At 42.1% G+C, this 20886-nt stretch overlaps 1 protein-coding gene across 1 annotated transcript in view; it reads left to right on the top strand.

The window, feature by feature from the left end:
* The window catches only part of DNAAF9 (dynein axonemal assembly factor 9), a gene marked incomplete at both ends in the record, with an annotated part of 63640 nt that extends 51937 nt beyond the window's left edge, over nucleotides 1-11703 (top strand). Inside the window, 9 exons of the mRNA XM_079534860.1 lie at nucleotides 747-784; nucleotides 4840-4975; nucleotides 5329-5415; nucleotides 6681-6787; nucleotides 7473-7547; nucleotides 7687-7889; nucleotides 9054-9119; nucleotides 9730-9823; nucleotides 11591-11703. Of these exons, the coding sequence (XP_079390986.1) occupies nucleotides 747-784; nucleotides 4840-4975; nucleotides 5329-5415; nucleotides 6681-6787; nucleotides 7473-7547; nucleotides 7687-7889; nucleotides 9054-9119; nucleotides 9730-9823; nucleotides 11591-11703 (919 nt within the window). The remainder of the gene's footprint in view (nucleotides 1-746; nucleotides 785-4839; nucleotides 4976-5328; nucleotides 5416-6680; nucleotides 6788-7472; nucleotides 7548-7686; nucleotides 7890-9053; nucleotides 9120-9729; nucleotides 9824-11590) is intronic.
* Between the last annotated feature and the right edge of the window lie 9183 nt (nucleotides 11704-20886).

Below are 20886 nucleotides of genomic sequence, written 5' to 3'. Positions count from 1 at the left end.
GAGCTTACAAATGAGCCACGGACTGCCAATGACAAATCTTTCAGTTGGAAAACTTTGGCAGTTTCACCATGAGTGTCAAAAAGAGTGATTTTTTGATGTTTGACTTACAACTTTTGCAGTCAAGAGGAGCAAAATCCTTTCCTGGCCCCAGAAAGCTTATGGCTCTGGAGATTGGATTCTTTCATTTGCTAGGGTAAAGCGTTGAACAGCAAGCCAGGACAGGGGATAGGTTGCTAAATACAAACAGATAAGGTACTGTCTCCTGTTCACAGCATTTCTCTGTGGGAAAAAGTTAATAAAAATAATTGCCACTTGTCTGATACAATAGCAGATGTGGCCTAAAATGGTCAGAAAGCATTATGTAATATCTTCTCAGAAGGAATTCACTCCTGTATTCAGAAGGCACAATCCTTTAGGGCAAGCTGAACACAATTCCTGTTTTTGTTGTTTGTTTTTTTTTTTAAACAGACTTCAATATTACTTCAATTTCTTTCTGAGTTCCTAGAATGCAGAATAGATTGCATGGTGGCAACTTGCTTTTCAGCAAGTTCTGGGGGAAGAGCTCTTCAAAATGCTAACATAACTGGAACATCCCTACATATTGATATGGGAAGGGCAACATGACAGTGGGTTGAGTGGTAAGACTCCAGCTGTCAGTGTCCCTTCGATTCGAATGCTTCCATTCATTTGGACATGCAGAAGTAATACCAACTGCCTGTATGTAAACTTTTGTTCTTGTATTGCAGGCTGCTTTTTCCCAAGTTCTTGGACCAGTGCTCGCAAGGTATGTGTCATTGCTCTTGACTGTAAGCTATGCAGAACAAGTAGCTGAGCCAGTAGTGAGTGGTGAGGCCGGATAAATACACTGCAAATGCACGCAGTCAGAGGTGGTGATGAGCTCTTTCAGTAAGAACCATCTGTGCAGAAGTGACAATTTCTCTCTATGTAGGTGCATGGAGAAGATATAATAACCTGTACGTTGATACATTCCAACTGTTCTCTCCTGGAGAATGGATTTCTGAAGGCCATAAGTCAAACTGTTTCCTTGAAGCTGCTGTAACTCCTTATGTGTTGCTAATCTAGCTGCCAAATGGATGGGGTTTGAAAGGAGAGCCCTGCTTCCTCATACTTACCCATCTTTTCTATGGCTAAGTATGAGGAAATGGAGCTCTCCTTCCATTCTTCCTGTTTTAAAAAACTAAGAATGAGCTGGGTAGCTTCTTGCCCATAACCAGTTCTTCATACCATATGGGGGATCCTTTTGAGTTTCATTTGACATTGCAACAGACAAGCACACCTGCAAAAGAGCTGTTTCTTACCTGTGTATTCAGTTTTATGTCCTGACTCTTGAAATGAAACGTTTACTGCATCATTTTCTTTGTCAGACTTGGAACCTAGGGCACTTACTAGTGTCAGTGGGCTTCCTGACCTACCATCAAGTAGTTTTAATTTGCAATAGCAGTAGCACCTTCACAGGTCAAGTAATCTTTATTTTAAGCAGCCTGAAATCAGATAAACCAGGAACAGCGGGGATTTGAAGACACATTCAGACCACTGTTACCATGGCATGACTTTCTGATCTTGTCTCAACTCCATGACTATGTTTTTGTTTTAAATGCAGTTGTCAAAGCAAGATTCTGCTGCATTCTCTTCTTGTGGCTGTTCAGACTCTGTACCACTCTGATTTGCTGCCAGAATTATGCCACTTTTTATTTGTGTGTGTGAAGGGAGCCCCCCGAAAAATGAAACCCAAAAGAATGAAGTCATGAGCAGACTGGAAAGTATGTAGGTGCAATTACATAGATCAGTGCTTTGTTCTCATTTGTTAGTTTAGCAATTTAAAAATTAAAATAAAAAGAAATGCTTAGAACAAGAATAGCTAATTTTCCCTATGAACCCAGTGCTGAATAGAAGAAGTATTGAGACTTAGAAAAATGTTCTTTTGGCAGCAAATTGTTTCTGCATGTTGCAAGGTTTTGTCATCTAGTTGGCAGATAGAAAACGTGGCATCAGATAGCCCAGAGATCAGTTCATTCAAAGCAAATCTTTGTCTAAAAAGTTTTAGGAGGAAAACTGCTTTGAACTGAGATGTCTGGAAAGTTTGAGAGTGTGACACACATACAGAATTGGGCCCTGGGCAGCCTGATCTGCACCAGGTCTGGAGGTTGGTGGCCCTGCCTGCAGCAGGAGGGTTGGAACTTGATGACCCTTGGGATCCCTTCCAACCCAAGCCATCCTGTGATCACATTTATAGTAGAATAGACGTGAAGTGGCTTGGAATGAACAAAGCTTTTATTTCCAGCACCCCTTCTGAAAAATCAGGAGGTATTGTAGGTTGTGGAAATGCAAACACTATAGATGTGTCACTGCAGAGGAGTAAGGAAGAGCGAGAGGGAATGCAAGATCCAGCTTTATGCACAGCTCAGAGACTTGGCTGCTGGCTCAACAGGAGCAATGCTCAACAAGACCTTCACTGGGAGATGCTTGTCCTCACCTTTTTGTCTTCTGCACCCCAGTAGTGTTAGTGTTACTGCAGCACTTATGGGCCGAAGCAGCATTGCACTGGGTGTTGTACAAGCATAAAGAAAAGATACATGTGACTACAGGCAAGAAATACAGATGGCAATGACAATTCAAATAGAAAAGACCAAAATGATCAGTAATAAAGCTGTGTGGGCTGCTTCAAACAGTCTGGGGTTGCACCACCTGTCCATCAACGCAGCGTTGTTGACCGTTGCCAGTTAACCCAGGAAGCCTCCAAGTTATATCCATAGGTGTGTGCAGCTGAAGCCTGCAAGTTCCACAGATTTTGTTTCCTGCAAGGCTGTGTGGGAGCTTACAACAGGAATGACAGCTAGCACCTTAGAGCTGTCTGCTTTAGAGACAAGCAATGGAAGCAGGTGGAGAAGAGTATGAGTGAGAAGGATAGGATGAGATTTCTGCAGTTCTTGGATTTGCTGGATATTTTGTTCCTTGAATCTTCTGAACTTCAGGCTTTGCCAGCTTAGATGCTAACAATTACCTTTTCTCTCCCAGGCACAGCTATTCTAATTGTAAGATATTCTCCATAGCACTTGTGACACAGACTGTTTATTGTCCCAACCTCACAGAAAGTGTAACTAGCATTTTAATTAAGCTTTGCTTTTAAATCAGTATCAATTTCGAAGATGCTAAAAGGGGAAAAAAAAAAAGAAAAAAACCACACTGCATTTAGCACACCCACATTGTGGTGGTTGTTGATGAGCTGATTCATAATTTTCATCTTAATTGCATGATCTACGTAGTAATTTCAAGCATTTATGTGACTTAAATTCCTAAATGTGCTTGCTGTTCTTTTCCCTAGTCTCTCTCAAGGGAACTGTGTAGTGCAGAAGATTATAGATGTTTCTGAAATTGGAGTGGAAAATTCTGTGGAGGATTAAGAAACAGAAATACTAATGGTGGTAGTTGGCATATGTTATTAAAATCTTAGCTTGGAAAGGTCAGTGATGCAAGTAACAGTTAATGGGAGCATATGGCATAATGGTAACCTAGAATGGTTGGCATAGAAATCCACAGAACCACAGAGATATGGAAAATCTTGAGCTGGAAGGGGCCCACAAGGATCATTGAGTTCAACTCCAGATTTCTGTGCAAGGAAACCACCGCCAGGATAAGTGTAGTCTGAAGACTTCTATCACTTCTATAGACTATTCTATAGGAATAACTTCAGGCAGCAGACGACGAGGTGAACTTCATTACGTGTTCTGTTTTAATGGTGATAAGGTGGAATGTGTGCTGGTTCAAACATTCATGGGTAGTTGAAGAGTTTACTGGGCTGCCTCATGCTATACCTGCACTTAGAGGGGAGTGTTTGATTCAAGCTGCACACGCACTTTTTTGAGCAAAGGAATAGCATTTCTTCTACATTGTGGACAATTATTGACATCCCAGGGATATCTGAAAAACTTGGAGCTCCTCTTTGCTGAAGAAATTTGCTGGCCTGAAATTCATTCTGGTGTAACACTGCCTCAACGTAATTGTGAAGTAGAGATCCTGGAACACTGAAATTAGTTGGATGATAAATCCTTGAGTATTTCTTCCTCATCAGTCAAGTCGTCTTTGATGATTGGTATTAGCAGAATCTTTAAGGTTGGAAAAGAGATGACCGAGTCCAACCCCAACAGTGCCCACTGCCCATGACCCTCTATGACACATCTTCACTCTTCTCACCTCCATGGACAGTGACCCCACCACTCTCTGGGCAGCTGTGCCAGTGCCTGACCACTCTTTCAGAGAAGAAATGTTTTCTAATATCCAACCTGAACTTCCCATGGCACAACTTAAGGCCATCGCTTCTTATCCTATCTCTCGTTAACTGGGAGAAGAGGCCAACCCCTGGTGTTTGGTAGGCTAATTTTTTAAGGCTGTCTTGTAAGATTATTTTCACTGAAACACAAGATTATCAGAGCTCTTCTTTGAGTCATTGCAGTGACTGAAAAGAATCCTCTCCTTCAGGAGGTGCCATCCCCTCATGCTTACAGTTGTGTTAAATGGGCTTCTGAGCTGGCCGCCCTCAGTGTTGCAGCAAAATAGTTAATAATTCTGTGTGTGGTGGTTGTTCACTGTTCCAGTGTGAAGTTAGATGGGCTTCTGGGTTCCTTCGGGCAGGCAAGAGAGAGATGTTTCCTTGCTTGTGAGTTTGTTTGTTTTCCTCAGTAACTTTCATGCGGTAAGGTAGAGGGAGAATAAGAGAGAAATGGCTGTTAAGAGAGAAATGGCTGTTAAATCTCTTAACCATTTCTTAGTCACTGCTGTGCACCTGACTTGTGTATACTGTCTTCTGATTTCCTTACACAGGGCTGGTGAGTAATGTGATTTTCACAAGTCATGCTACAGAGCAGAGGCATCCACTCCTTGTGCAACTGCAGAGCCTCATCCGAGCAGCAAATCCTGCTGTTTCATTCATCCTGGCGGAAAATGGGATTGTAACGAGGTAATGTTAATCACCATCCAACGTTTGTCACTCTTGGCAGATGGGGCACATGCCTTTAGAAGCTTGTATTCTCTTGTTTTACTCTGGTAACTTAGACAGATGCCTATTTTTCTTAATTGCTTCTAATGCAAAAGGCACCTTCCCCTTACTTTCATGGTTGTATAAATATAGAGATTAGGAAACGTATGTTTTTGCTTGTAGAGTGTGATTTATCTCACTGTCACTGTCACACTGGTGGGAAGATACTCTAATTTACTGTGGCTAACATATTCTGTTTTATTTAAGCAGAATACAGATAGTGTCCGTTTTATTGAGGTCATAAATTAAAAATGTTCGTCTTTATCCCTCTGTAGGAATGAAGATATTGAATTAATTCTCTCAGAAAGCAGTTTCTCAAATCCTCAGAAGATTAGAGCTCGATATTTAATGTATCCTGGCTGGCAAGTATCTAGACTGAGAAATATTAAAACTATTTTTCTAATTAACTTGAAGATTAAAAAGTCTCTCTAACTTAATTTATACTCTTTTTAAGACTACTCATTTGGAACAGAAAATAGCTTTGTAAATCATTTTTGAAAGAGAGCTGATGAGTATTCATAGCAGATACACAACTGCTGTCCTTTTAAGGGGAACAGGATCCTTTCTGGACACCATTTAAATCAATGGCAGATTACTGTTGCTTTTAAGAAGAATAGAAAAGTACCCTCTGGGAATAAGCTGGGAAGGCTTGGGATGGGTGAGGCCAATAATGATGAGAGTAATTTCATTCTGACAGCTATTCAGCTTTACTGGAATGAACTTGCTATTAGCAGAACAATTATTTATTTTAAAAAAAAAAAAAGGAAAAGCTGCATCTTTATTGACAGTCTTGGCAAAGGCTTGAGGGCTCAATAATAAGTTGTACCAAGCTTTGCTTTTAATTCATAGTGATAGTTTTCATTATTTGGGGTGCTTTGCACATCTTGTTGTAGTTATCTGCTACACCTATTTGGCAGGAAATGTAAACTTGTCAGCTGTTAGAAGTCCTGGCTGACTGTTTTCCCAGTAATGCTGATAGCTTTGGAAGTATGATTTATGTGCCTTGCCTTGCCAGTCCTTTATACACGTGTATATTCTTTGTTCATAATTCTTACTCAAAATCTGGAATGAGCAGGGTTCCTAAAGTGGATTGGCACAAGGCTGGGAGTGTGCAAATTGCATGGGGACCAAAGAAAAGAGAGAAGACCTTTAGATAACAGTTAATGTATTTGATAGTACGCAAGAACAGTAAGTAGATAGCATGTAAGGGGAAAAAAACTAGTAGCAGAAGAACATCAGAATGATTCCTAAGCTCTTTGAACAATCTCAGGCTTCATATCACCCTTTCGTAGAATCATAGAACCCTTAGAGTTGGAAAGAACCTCTGAGGGCCATCAGTCCAACTCCCCTGCAATGAACAGGGAAACCATGACTACATCAGGCTGCCCAGGACCTGATCCAGCCTGGCCTTGAGTGTATCCAGGGATTGGGCATCAACCACATCTCTGGGCAACCTGTTCCAGTGCCTTACATGGATTTCTTTGTAGGAAAAAAAACCCTGGTGTTTTTCTTGCAATGAGAAAAAGCCACTTGTAGTGAAATAATGAAGGTTCTTTTTAAGAGATTTGCTAGGTGAAAACCACAGATGTGTGTTTTCATTCTTGAAATCTGTTCCTTTTGTCTCAAGGTATGAAGGTAAATACGGAGCTGGGTCTGTCTTTCCTCCCATGGTTCAGATCTGTGTGTGGTTTAGCCGTCCTCTGGAAAAAACACGATTTGTGACCAAATGTAAAGGTACGAGTGAACTTTGACTGACTTGACTTAAATCCAAGTTTGAAAGGCTGAGGAGTAGAAGGAAAGGAAGACACTGACGTAGCACTTTAATTACTGCTGAAGCAAACTTTTAATTGAATATGCAGCTTTCCTTCCTTGAAGTACAGTAAATGACCTTTAGCATCTGCCCTAGAAAACTGACCCGTGATTTTGTTCAGATAAAGATGTAAAGTCTGAAGGCTGAGACAGTTATCTTCATGTGTTTTGCTTTTTATTTTAAATTCACATTCATTTATTGGTATGGAACTGCAGTTTGTAAGAGAGGATCAATTCCTACTATTTGTGCCCAACAGTTATTTGTAGTTACTAGAAAATAGGCTCAGCTGCATGTTAGGCTCCTAGATCAGATGTATAACCATGCCCTTCCTTCTTTCCATAGCAAAGCAGTGTTAAGGAGCACCTCTTTACTTTCCACACGCACTGTAAGCGTTCACTATGCTTGAACACATTATTTCCCACCTACCCCATAGAGGAGAGTTGAACGTGTAGAAATGTTCTGTAGTGGGAGCTCTGGGGGGACACTGCAGCTTTTCCCCCTGAAGCATTAGGATGTGGATTAGAGACCTGTAGCATAGGACTGATGAGAAACTGCGCCAGGGAGAAGAGCAAGAAGTGACATAACGTGTTTGTCCTCCATTTCTAACAGCAATTAAGTCACTGCTCAAGCCAAGTCCCTTTTCTGGAAACATATATCACATCATGGGCAAAGTGAAGTTTTCAGGTAAGGGCAAGATATTACTTCTGCAGTGTTTTAGGGTTGTATTGCATGCGGTTGTATTTGGAAACACACCAATGCATTGGTGTTAAATTAGATGAGCAAGTTATCGAGGCGCCTTTTTCTTCTGTCTTCTCCTCAATAGATTCTGACAAAGTGATTGAGGTTTGTCACAACACGTCATCCAACTCGCTAAGCCTTGTGCCTGTTCAGGAGGGGCCAACTCCTCCTGATTCAAGACATGATAGCAGAGATTGCAGCGGTCAACAGGAGTACTTCCTTGTGTTCATTGGCTGCTCCCTTAAGGAAGAGGATATAAAAGACTGGCTCAGAGAAACTGCAAAACAGGTTCGTGGGCATGTTTACTTCTATTGAGCGTGACCTGTTTGGTATTTCTAAACAATGAAAGGTGAAATCTGAGTGTCTTGATGAAACCTTTTCATTAATCTCCTTTCTCTTCTGCCAAGGTGTTATTAGCATTCCAGAGTGCAAGCTGTATTTCAAAGAGAGGACTAATAGTTTGCAAATGCTTGTTGTTTTAATAACTGCTATAGCATATTCATGGATTGATCTGCTTTTGAACACTTGAGTAAATGGAGTATTTCCAGAATAAGCACGAGATGATTAAGCTGAGATGTGATTGCCCAAAGCTAAAATGTAGTATGAAATAAATCTTGGAGTAGCTGAACGATGCTGAAAACATGTTTTGAGTCCTTAAATTAAACCTCCTTGGCAAATAATGCACTAAAACAGAGGGTCTAGCTTTTTCATTTGTTCTTGCTATATTTTAATGTACAGCTATGCACACTAAATGTGTGCATTTGTGATCCTGCATGGTTAGTGTACATACACAACACAGGTAGGGAATGGGGTATGTGCCATAAGAAGCTTTGGAAGCACATTTTGCAGCAGTGGTCTCTTTCTAACTTCTCAGACACAGGCACAGCCTGAGCAGGAGTGTGGGATGAGAAGTTTTCTCCTGCAAAGCCAAGTAGTACCAGCAGTTTCGTCAGACTGAAGGTGAAGGTCTTGGGAAATAGTTGAACCATACAGATAGTTTATTTTAGTACTTCAGCTGGATCCTGAATCTGTAGTTCCAACTCTGCCCTTTTATGATGCCATTTTGGAACACCTTAATTAAAGATGCTCCTAATTACTTTTTTTAATGGGTTAGGATTTGCATAGTATCTCAAGAACACTGTGTGGGAAGGGAAATAAGTTTCCTGCAGGTTACTTCAAGGAGGTATGCATTTTCTGTAATGATATCTCGTGCTCTGCATATATCACACAGGTAATATATGGAGACAGATTTTTTTGTCCACATAAGAGAGCACTCTCTGAAATACTGTTTTAATCTTCTTAAAGCTTGGAACTTAAAATGAATTGTGTGTCTCAAGCGTGAGTTAATCTGCATTTTCAAGGAAGTACTTTGCTGTTTTTCTAATGTAGCTGAACTGTAATGGCATGTTGTTGTACAGAAGGTGTATAACTGGGGTCTAATCCTTTATACAGAAACCTCAGAGGAAAGCCCTGAAAACCAGAGGAATGCTAACCCTTCAGGAAATAAAAAACATTCACGTAAGTAGAAGCAATTAATAACAGGTCCTTTTGGGTGATTTTTCTCAAGTATCCATTTGTAGGATAGAGCACCTCCCATATCTGCCATAACAAGTGTGCTGAACACTAAATTATAGCATTTACTGTCTCTTTATATACTCAGAACATAGATGAGTCTGTCCAGGAGGGAATTGAGAGAGAAATCTTGGTGTTGTGTAGGCATTTATCTCAGTAAGCCCTGAAAAGTGGGGGAAACTATAGGATGTAATGGTCTGCTTTACCCATCTTTTCTTCCTGCACTGTATTGTACAGATTATCATGTCCAAATTAGGATCCCAAAAGCCTTATCCTGCCTTTATCAACTATCTTTGGGATGTAAGTGCTATCTCTGGAGTTGGAGTTCTAAAAGTTTGGCATGGCTGTGATGAGTGTTGCTGTACTGAATTCCCTTTGTGTAAATATCATTTCTCATACAGCCTTTTCAGAGTGCTACTTTTTAGCCAGGTGCTGTAACTTCTTGCCTGGCTGCTGAAGAAGGAATTTTTCCTCTCTGTTTATGCTTGTTAGGTCTGTATCTAAGCAATTTTCACGTATAAGTGTTTAATATGCAGTATATTCTTTCTTTCTTCAGGTGAAACGCCACTTGGATCCACTTCCAGCTGGTTATTTTTACAACGGCACACAGTTTGTGAACTTTTTTGGTGACAAAATGGATTACCATCCATGTATCCTTTAAAATGCATTTTTTGGTGAAGGATTAGGTAGGAAGGCTACAGACTGCAGATCTGACTTGTAAGCTGCCAAACCAGGTGATGCACTGGAGAGCCAGTTTGTTTACAAATATTTGCCACTTAAAACTTTTTAAATCACCTTTTTTTTTTCTTTGGAGGTACAGTCTGGGAAGCAAAGTCGAACCGAAACAACCCAATCCCCTAAATTGCTGCATGTGATCATATGCAGTGGATGATTTGTGGACCCCAGCTTGTCAAAAGAATGTTTCTCAAACCAATTAGTTGTGCAGCGTTGCTTAATTCTTGGCTACAGCTGATGACATTTCCAAATGGACATTTTTGCACCAAAGTAAAAGCAATCAGGTTGGTTTGTTTTGCTGTGGTATCATTCTTGCTTTGCCTGTGTCTTTGTGGCGAAGCTGGAATTCAGATTGTGGAATCATAGAATGGCCTGGGTTGAAAAGGAGCACAGTGATCATCCATTTCCAACCCCCTGCTGTGTGCAGGGTCACCAACCAGCAGACCAGGCTGCCCAGAGCCACATCCAGCCTGGCCTTGAATGCCTGCAGGGATGGGGCATCCACAGCCTCCTTGGGCAACCTGTTCCAGTGCATCACCACCTCTGTGTGAAAAACTTACTCCTAATATCCAAGCTAAACCTCCCCTGTCTCAGTTTAAAACCATTCCCCCTTGTCCTATCACCATCCACCTTTGTAAACAGCCATTCCCCCTCCTGTTTATACGCTCCCATCAAGCATTGGAAGGCCACAATGAAGCCTCCCCAGAGCCTTCTCTGGATGCAGAGCAGAAATATGACCCATGTGCAGTGGTGCATTTTCTGTAATCACTTTTTAAACTCGTTTGAACATTTAAAATCTTATTTTAAAAGTACTTCAGCTTAGGAAGCAGTATGATGCACTTATCTAATGGTGATACATGTTTGTTTGCAAATGCTTTGTCCTTACTGGTATTGTTGGATATCAGTTACAAAAAGAGCTAGAGCCAAAGCAGAGTCTTCTGGTTTTCTTTCTAGAACCATATTGATTTTCTTTCTTTTTTAATTTTTATTTAAATCTGACTGTATTCTTGTCTCTGGCAAGAAACTCCATAGTAACACTCATCTTCCAATGTATTTCTATTCTTCTTGTTTCTCTGCACCTCCATTGTTGTTTTATTTGCCTTTGTTTTATCACTGAAATTTCAGTCTTACAGTGGTCTTAAATTCCCTATTGACCTCACTTTAACTGAGGTAAACATCACAAAAACATGAGTGGCTTCTGGTTGGGATTAAGAACAGATATGTCTATGTTCCTATGAGACGAGGTTACATTTTCTATCAGCAGACTTCTGGCTATGTAACACTGGCAGAAAATGAGGTAACAGTGAACTTCATCTCCACTCTTTACTCAACCTTTACACCATCAGGATCCAGGGGTTGGGGAGGAGATGGTGTTTGTGCAGGCACTTCTGGCAGGTCTGCGTTGGGCTGATTTTATTGACTTTCACTTACTAAAGTACCTATCAACATCTGCAAACCTGCTGTAATTCTGCTGTCATGTTTTCTTTCTCATGGGAAGCTCCTTTATTCTGCATTAATGAAGAGTAGCTGTGGTTGGGTCTGACTGTGGGACTCCTGGAAAGTATTGCATTGGATTTATTTTCAGTCAGTGTCCCTAAGCTGGCAGATCCTTCCAATCTGTTCTTTTGTAACAAACACTGTTGGCACTAATGTTCTTATTTTCCTTAGCTTTTCAAAATCAGTGATGGACCAATTCATGAACGATTACTTGGAAGAAGCCAACAGGGAGATAGAGAAGTACAACAGAGAACTAGAAGAGCAAGAGTATCACGATCTCTTTGAGCAGAAGACATAAGCACGTGTATTCTGTGGACTTCTAGACCACTTATTGTCAGTAACCAAAAATGCTGTTGTCCTTGCTGGTTAACTAGAAAATTAAGTGAAATATCAGTTTTCTGCACTCCTTTTGAAACTAAGATCATTCCTGTAAGGTTGGCATTTTTACTATGGTAACTGCTTAGCTGTTTGTACTGTCAGGTTTGCTTCCACTTCACCTTAATTCCAGACTGTAAAAAGCATCACCTGGAATCTCTGGCTAGTAGTGGAAATGTCTTGAAAAGAAGACAAAAAAAAAAAAAAAAGAAAGCTGTATTTCCTAGCAGGTCAGAATGTAAGTGTGGAATTGGTCCAAAATGCAGAGAATCAATCTGCTTTAATCTCTTGGATGTCCCTTGAACCATGTTGCCCACGGGCACTGAAGAGCAGTGGTATACTTCAGTATGTGGGATTGGGGGGATGTTCCCAAAGCGAGAGATGGGGGGACGTCCAAAGCTCTGAGGAGTTCCCAATCCTGCTGCTGTAAGGGTGTTCCTAAAGCGAGAAATGGGGGGACACACAAACCTCTGCTCTGCTCCCAAGGGTGTCCTACAAAACCTTCTGCACGGTCTGAATCTGCAGTCAAAATTTTGACTATTTAAAGAAAAGATGTTTATACATTTCAAGGTGAAAGGAGAGACAGGTGGAGATACCTCTTCCTTTCCAGTGCTGTTCTAGCAATTGATGTCGTGTTTTCTAGAATGTACAACTTGCTGTTGCTTAAACGATTCCTACTTGAGTAGTAAAGACTAAGCAGAGCAAGCAAAGGAGGAGAGCATGAAAAGCCAGGATTCTTTAGCTAAAGAATTGCTCTTCTTGTTTCCAAAGGTAAAAAAAAAAATAGATATCAAAAGATGTACTTGAAGTAGGAAAGAATTTGGGAAGCTTTGCACACTGTAACACTGAACTGATGCACCCAGACATTTACAGTCGCCAAAGGGTTCTGTAATGAGAACCTGGGCGATGTGTCCTTTAACTGAATTTGGTGCAACTTGAAGCGAGGCCTCATAGCTCATTGTAGGAATATCAATATGTGGTACACTAGCAAGCTACTTGAACATCATTATTGAAGCTTACTGAATGAGCAGATTATCGTAGTATGCTGTGCATTCAGAATTTAGTCAAGTGAAGACATTCCAGGTCCTTAGAAATAGTTCTGTCTTAGGTCAGTTGTATACAATATGGTAAGAAATTGAATGATCTCTTACAGGAAATACCTATACCTAACCCAGCTTCTTTCCATGGGAGAAAAATGAGATTTATCTCTCGCCATGAAAACGTATGGCTGCACGTGGCTTATGGAATTTATTTTTTACCTTTGGAATCTGACATGGCCAAAACTTCAAGAAGCCTATCAGAACCTGAAACACTTCATTGGCGAGGTTTCAGTGTGAGTTGCTACTAGCTGGCTCCATGCCTGCTCTGTGGTGGTCCCATGGTGCAGGTGTGGAATTCCAGGTGCTGCAGACTGGGATATAGATGTTGATAAGGTTTCGTTCTAGCTTTCCTCCTAGATTTAAGAAGTCGTCTGAACGTAAGAATTCTTTTTCTTTGCACACCATGAGGCTTTATAAACGACTTGTATCCTGTTAAGGCCAGTGAAAGCCAGCTATAGTTGTGTATCTAGGCTTTCTGGGTAACCCTATTACAGGTATAGAGCATCGTGATAAGGCTCGTGAGTTTATCTATGCATGGCTATGGGTTTAGTCTTAATATACTGTAGTGCCTGGTAGAGAAATGTAGCTAGCAGTGGATGTAGGGGGCCAGCAGGTGTTTACAGAACTAAGTGCAGTTGGCAGCACAATGCGACGTATTAGACCAGGGTTAGGAGGGAACAGAATTCTGGAGCTAACACTGCAACAAAAGGGGCATTAGGAAGATTCGTGAGGTCGGATTCTTTGCCAGCCAACTTAGCGTAAACCCAGCGTGCTCCTTTTCAGTACCAGTTATCTAACCTGCAAAGCCATATATCTAGGATAGCGGAATGACGGCGCGACGTCAGAAGAAACAACGGGGGCTGAATGGCTGTAAGTCAGCAACCGTGTAGGTTTAAGTGCAATTGATTGAACCATAGATGAAGATGCTGTAGCTTGCTTTGCTCTGCTGAACTCTTTTTAAGAGCCCTGATTTGTGCAGCGCTTGAACACGAAGGTTCATATGGGGCTGATGGGCCTGGAGCTCTCCATCACAAACAAAAAATGCTCCGTGAACTCAAGTGAAATAAGTGTGCAGCGTGTGCACATGGAGGTGTTCTTCAAAAACCAGATCAGAAGAGCTCAGAACGAAGGCCTAGTATACAGATATACCATACTGCATGCTATGTGAGGATAGCTGTGTATTAGGAAGACCTTTCACCATACTGGTACTATTTCAACGATGATATTTTGGTATTGAAACGATTCGATTACCTCAATTTATTGTTATTATTTTTTTTCTTTTTGCTTTTAACTGTGACTTCAAAACTGAAAAATTACTGAAACAGTGAAACTGTGACAGAGGTATCCTTGAAACAGAGCAGTGCCTTGCAGACGATGCCATTTATGCCCAAAGCCTAAAATAAATGGACATCGTGGGTTGCATTGCTTGCAACCTCTTTGTTTTTTTTTTAAAAAGAAAAACAGTTTTGGTGAAAGGACTTAAAATTTAACCTAGTGAAGAATATTAGCACAAATACTGTTTAAAAGGAAGCTCTTTGAGGACTCAGAGGTGTAAACGCCTGATGCTGCTGCTAGCAGTTGCTGATTATTTGGGGGTTATTTGTAACAGTCAGCAGCACTTTTCTTTCTTGTTTTGTTTTTTAGAAAAGCATAACTTTTGTACTCTGATCAGAGATGTTTATAAGCTGGAAATGTGGTTTCCTCACTCTTTTGGAGTCGGGGTAAGGATGGAGTTACTCCTAAGGATCTAGTTTTGAAAACTTTTTAGCTACTGTAAAACTAAAATAGAACACAAAAAGCACCGTTTCTAAACCACAAATGTTTGGATACAGAAAAAGTGCCATTAAACACTGTTCCGTTATCTTTTACTGTATTTTAGGGAAAAAAAAAAGAGAAACAAAAACAAACCAATATGGTAACAGTAACTTTGTGTCCAGGCATTTCTGAGATGGGAAAGAAATGCTGAGAGTCCTCAAGGGGTTTACATGCTTTGCTGACCTTCATGTTAGCAGCTCGTGGTGGTGATGTGTTGTTTGTTTTTCTTCCCCCTCACGGAGAATGAGTGCGATCAGAAGTTACTGAAGTTATAGGGAGAAAAAAAAATGTGACCAACTTAGGAGAGGAACGTCTGCAACTTGGGCAGTGTTTGATACGAAGCCATGCAGTGTGCTGTTAGCCTGGTGTTATGCTTTGCAATTCACGAGACTGATTGCAGGGAGGACTTAAGTTGCATGTAGGAGTTCCCTACTAAGTTGCTTTTTTTTTTTTTTTTTAATTATTACTGTTTTTTAATTGAAATTTTTTTCAGAATTTGCACAGATTTAAGCTCTGGAATACGTTGGTATTCTTAAAAGGGAAAAATTGTAACTAGTATAGTGAATTGTGAACTGTGAGCTGTTAGAACTACATTGCTGATCTAATTTTAGATTGTTTAAAAACGTACCTCAGAAAGCTAGTGAGAAATTGCTTCGTTTTTACACGAGTCCGACGCTGATGTAACACTTCTCACTTTACAACGTGCCAAAATTCACTTTGATACTAGTTCTCAATGCTTTAATATTTGCAGCGTTAAGTTAAAAACTTGTCTTTTCAAACACTACTGTAACTTCAGTCAAACTGAATGGTGTGAGTGAAGCTTTTTTTGCCTATTGTATTTATTACACAACTTGATTCGGTAAATATGAAATGACCTTTCCATTTATTTTTGTATTGTTTTACATGTTTATACCTGCAGTTTGTGTGACTTTTACACCTGTAACTCAGATGTGATGGAAAGAACCAATAAACAGTATCCATCTGCTGTCTGGTTGGCTCCTTCAATTATGCTCGTTATTTCCTCACCTTGGATTGCTGATTGTTGAAGTTTCCTTTAAAAGTGTATTACAGAATTGAATCACAGAATTGTAGAGGTTGGGAGGGACCTCCAGAGATCATCGATCATCCAACCCCCCTTTACTTTTAATTTATTACTTTTCTAAGCTGGTAAAGTTAAGAGGAATATAGAAGATCAGAAAGGTGACTAGTTCATACTCAACAAAAATCTGAACATTTAACAAAATTGTTGTGTGTTTTTATTTTTTAAGCTGCTCTTTTAGACCTTCTTACATGGACTTCTAATGATGAGTTGGAGGAGGGATGTTAACTGACTTCACGCTTGCTGTCTCAGTCCTTCAACCAGCTCTGCTTTACCGTAAGTTGATAGTTGCACATACCCAAATGCAAGAGCTAAATCCTGCTCCTTGTGTTCGTAACTGATCTTGAAACTGCATCCTTGGCTTCTGTTGGTCTAAAATCAGGCTGCTATTAAGAGGGCTGTCATAGAATCATAGAATCATTTGAGTTGGAAGGGATCCTTAAAGGTCATCTGGTCCAACTCCTCTGCAACGAACGGGGACAAATGAACAGTCCCACCTTGCCTGCCTTTTTCTGCACAGGCTGCACACAATCATTTACGTTAGCTTTCCCAAGAGTGTTGTGGCCCTGTTCTTAATGGGGGCATGCATTCTTAAGTCAAGCCCTTGGGCTAGAACTTGGTCTAAAACCAGATCTGGAGGTTAGGAGCCCTGCCTGTGGAGCTTGATGATCCTTAGGGTCCCTTCCAACCCAAGCCATTCTATGATTCTGTTGTTATCTTAGTGCTGACCAAGTAATAAGGAGGGTTTCCACCATGCCTTCGATGCTTGAGTAGGGGAATCTACAGCCTCAGCTTATGGGTTTACTGATGTCACTTCTCAAGTGGAACTAAGACTTAACCTGAAATCAGTTTGCGATTGATTGTTAAAGTGTAAAAATCATCGTCTTATTAGGTTTATAAAAGAGGTGGTAATCCCGGGATGCTCCATCTTATAGAATTACTTTTCCATGGGCAAAAGTTAGGGAAAACAGCTTTTTCTTATCCCAAGAGTATTTAGCTGGAAACTTTCAGAAAATGTTGGCCATAAGTAATACGCTTTGAGTTGTGATGAGCCAGCAGTGCTCATGGAGAACAACTCTGTTCCTTTTGCCATCAGTTTTCTGAATATTTACCACAGGCCAAAGAACACCCCTTCTCTAACACCTGTTAAGGGCTTTGCAGGTGTGCCCTGCAGAGTTCCTTTTCAGTTGCATCATCCCATCTGATGGCATCTGCAGGCAGAGCCAAACCAAAGCTTGTGTTGCCTAACGGTATGGGTGCAAGAAGCTGAGCTTTAGGAACAGGCTGCCCAGAGAGGTTGTGGGTGTCTCGTTCTTGGAGGTGTTCAAGGCCAGGTTGGATGGGGCCCTGGGCAGCCTGGTCTGATTTTAAATGGGGAGGTTGGTGGCCCTGCATGTGGTGGGCAGTTGGAGCTTGATGATCCTTGAGGTCCCTTCCAATCCAGGCAATTCTGTGTTTCTGTGATGTGGAATTTCTTAGCCTACGTGTCTGCAGACAAATGGTGCCTTGTTGGCTTCGCAATTTGCCAGCCTAATTAAAGTAATGAATTCACAACAGGAATTGCATGAAAATGGAACACTTGTTAATTGAATAGCCCTGGGTTCGGCTCCCATTGTACGCCTCCAACAAGGTGCTTGTGTGATCCCTTCTATTGAATTCGCTTAAAATAAACCTTCTTGCTAGTTTGATGTCTTGGTAGGAAAGAAAACACCCAATGGGCAAGGCCTGGAGGATTTCAATAGCATTATTGCTTCAGGACAGACAGAAAAGAAAGAAAAAAAAAAAAAGAGCATGGAAAGTAAAATCTGAGTGACCCATTCATGGCTAGGAAATCATTAGGCACACAATGTATTGTATAGATCACTGTAAAACCACCCGACACGAGTAAAACAGGAAATTTATAATAGTTAAAATTGAGCCTTCAGTTAACCCCACCAAAAATCTTCCATTTTTCTGTGTTATCAAAGTTAGTTCAATATTTGCTTTATATACATCCTGTTCCGGACTTTGATTCCTCTATATAGCACACCTTCCTGCCTTCTAATCTCTGATTTATTACATAACCGTTTTTCTTCCGAAGCTTTTGCTTTGCTTTAACTCTTTATCTTGTCAGCCTGAAAGCTGCTTCTGCCCTGACCCAGCGTAGGGCCCACAGAATTTGTGCATGCTGTCTTCTGTAGCCCAGGGCTGGGCATTGCTGCCCTCCTGATGCTCCAAAACTTCACTGCAAGAAGAAGAGATGTGGAGAGATGGGGAGGAAGCGCCGTCCTCGAGGTCAGAGGGGATGTCAGCAGCAGACAGGGAAGGTCCCAGAGACAGGTTTGGTGCCGAAAGCTATTGAAAGATGTGTTTCCTGCATAACAATAGAGGATTTTGTTGTATTTCCCCGTGGAACCTCTTGAGATAAGGGCTGAGGTTCATCCTGTACCAGCAGACACATCCCTTCTCTCTGTTGGCACGAAGAAGAACACAAAGAGGGAATTACAAGTGATGGTGCCTGCCTTGTGCTGTCAGAGGTGACCTGCCCCTGTTCAGTGTATTCTATCCTGAATGTACCATCAGGATGACACGCATCTTCCTAATGTGCATCTGCATCAGTGATTACAGATGCTACGAGGAGGTGCTGTGGTGGGAATGGAAGACTTCTGCTTTGTTTTTTGGGAAGGAGGTGAAGGAAGGCAGAAAGACAAGTCATAGAATCATAGAATGGTTTGTGTTGGAAGGACCTTTAAGATCATCTAGTTCCAACCCCCTGCTGCAGACAGGGACACCTCTCACTAGACCAGGTTGCTCAAAGCCCCATCCAGCCTGGCCTTGAACACCTCTAGGGAGGGAGCACACACCTCACTGGGCAACCTGTTCCATCCAACCCACCCATCCTTTAGTCAGCACAGAACCATAGAATGGTTGGTTGGAAGGTTAAAGATTATCTAGTTGAAGCATCTTCACGTCTTCTTGTGCCTCCAACTGCTGGTCCAGCCCAGGGCAGGGATGCAAGAGAGCTGGCTCCAGCTTTCTCATGTTTAGTGATGTGTCCTTCAACCTCCTAACGAAATTGTTTTGCCTGAAGGCCACGTTGTCCCCCTGCTTGAGGACTTCTCCCTTGTGATGGTGGTTATGATGGAGCAGGATTGATATGGGAGATGCCTTCTCTCTCTGGCTGCAAGAACAGAGAAATAATTTGAGGGGGAAATTTCCCTACAATAGGCAAGGGGAGCTGGGAGGGGACCACTGCCCTCCCTGAGTCTGTGCTGCAGATTAAAATCACTGCTGCACAGTGAATAGGATACAGCTGTTATGAAATTGACTTGGATTGGGAAGGGTGTCCCTTCCGCTAGCGGCTGTTTGTTTGTTTAAGATAGGTGGGTGCAGATTCTAACAATAAGCTTTCCTGGGAACACAGATGGGCTCACATAGAGGTCAAAGAGAGGGATTGAGCCAGCACCAGTCCTGGGATGGGATGCTGTGGGTGATGTGGGAGAACAGGGTGGGCACAGAAGGAAGCATGGTGTCCTCTATCCTATCACCCCTGTGTGCTTCTTCTCCCAAATTAAGTGGACTTCAAGCACTGTAGAAAGGAGAAGAGAAAGAATGAGCAGAAGGATGGGAAGACCCATGAAAAGTCATCTTTCGTTCCCTGGAAATTACCTATAGATGAACCATGTAGGCTGGGGAAGGGTAATGTGATCCCTCCAAGCCCCTGGCAATGGGTCTGTGTGTCAGATTTTGGTGTCCTTGCAGGGAACCTTGAAGAGCACTGTGGTCCCACTTCCCTTCAACTTCAGCATGAAGGAGCAAACTATTGTTTGATTTATTAAGCAGAGTGGAAATGTGCTCCAGATGTGAGAAGATGGTACAGATCTGGCAAAAGATGAGAGCAACATCCCTAGAGTGAAAAGGGGCAAATTGGCCACGGGGGCAGGGGGAGAGGGGGAGTGAGGCATGACTGATTGCTAGGAGTCATCAGAGTCATGTGAGATATGAGGGGCTATTGTTTGCATGGTGTTACCTTGATATGACAGCATAACTACATCTACCCAATCTACCCAGTGCCTTGCAATGGCATTAAATTAAAGCCAAGCCTGGATCAATGCACCCAAGCTGTGGTAAGAAGGTGAGAAAAGCCACCTGCCTTGCAGGTACCCACACTGCTGCCCAGAGAAGCGTGGGTGCACAAGGCCATGGATGGCCTGATCTGGTGGGGGGCAAACAGCCCATGGCAAGGGGTTGGAAACTGAATGGTCCCTTCCAACCTAAACCATTCTATGAAGTAGAGCCTGGCAAACCCAGTGGGGCTGCTTGGCCAAATTGGATGAGGAAAAGTGGTGGGATTCCTTGGTGGCAGCACTGTGGCATGCAGCATCAGCCTGGTGGGAACATCCCTTGGCTGTGCCTCTGGGGATGGATGGGATGTCCCAAAGCAGCACTGAAGGGCAGGGCTCATTTCCAGTAGGAGGAAAGAGCACCAGAAATATTGCACACCTAGGTGGCTGATGTCTAGAAACATGGTTAGAACTATGGGTTTTCCCTCTTCACCCAGACTTAAACTTTGAATTTCCTCCCTTGAGGATCTAGGTGGCACTATTCAGCAGCCTGGGATGTGGTAGCAGAGGCAGACCCCATCAGCACCATCCAGGGTATGTTCAACTCCATTGTGAGCTCGCCAGTCCCTTTGGGATCACATCTCAAGGAGCTCCTGATGGAGCTGGCTCACAGACAGCACTAAGTTCACCCCTCTGCTGCTTTCTTGGCAGCTGGTGAGGAGAGAAAAGTAATGATCATTTCCAATCAAAGTTGTACATCTGCATTAGGCAGTCTGGAGGATTCCTCTGGCAAAGCTTGCTGTAGGGAATACAGACACCAGCATGGGGCCAGGAAGGCATTTTCCCCTTGTCCTGGGCTGACCTTTGCACTGTGAGGGAACATTTATGTGCAGCAAGTTTTGCTCAAAGCTGATAACTCTCATCCCTTTTTTTGAACTCAGTAGCACTTCTTGAGCTCCCAGTTGACATTTCAAATGCAAGTAATGCATGCTGCATGCAGCTTGCAAAGATCTGCCCAGTCTGGGTCATGAACCTGCTTGGTCCTCTGC

Source organism: Tetrao urogallus (genome assembly GCF_951394365.1).
Source record: "Tetrao urogallus genome assembly, chromosome: 4".
Lineage (NCBI taxonomy): Eukaryota > Metazoa > Chordata > Aves > Galliformes > Phasianidae > Tetrao > Tetrao urogallus.
Note: the sequence above shows the minus strand (reverse complement) of the source record. Positions and strands in the feature narration are given on the sequence as shown.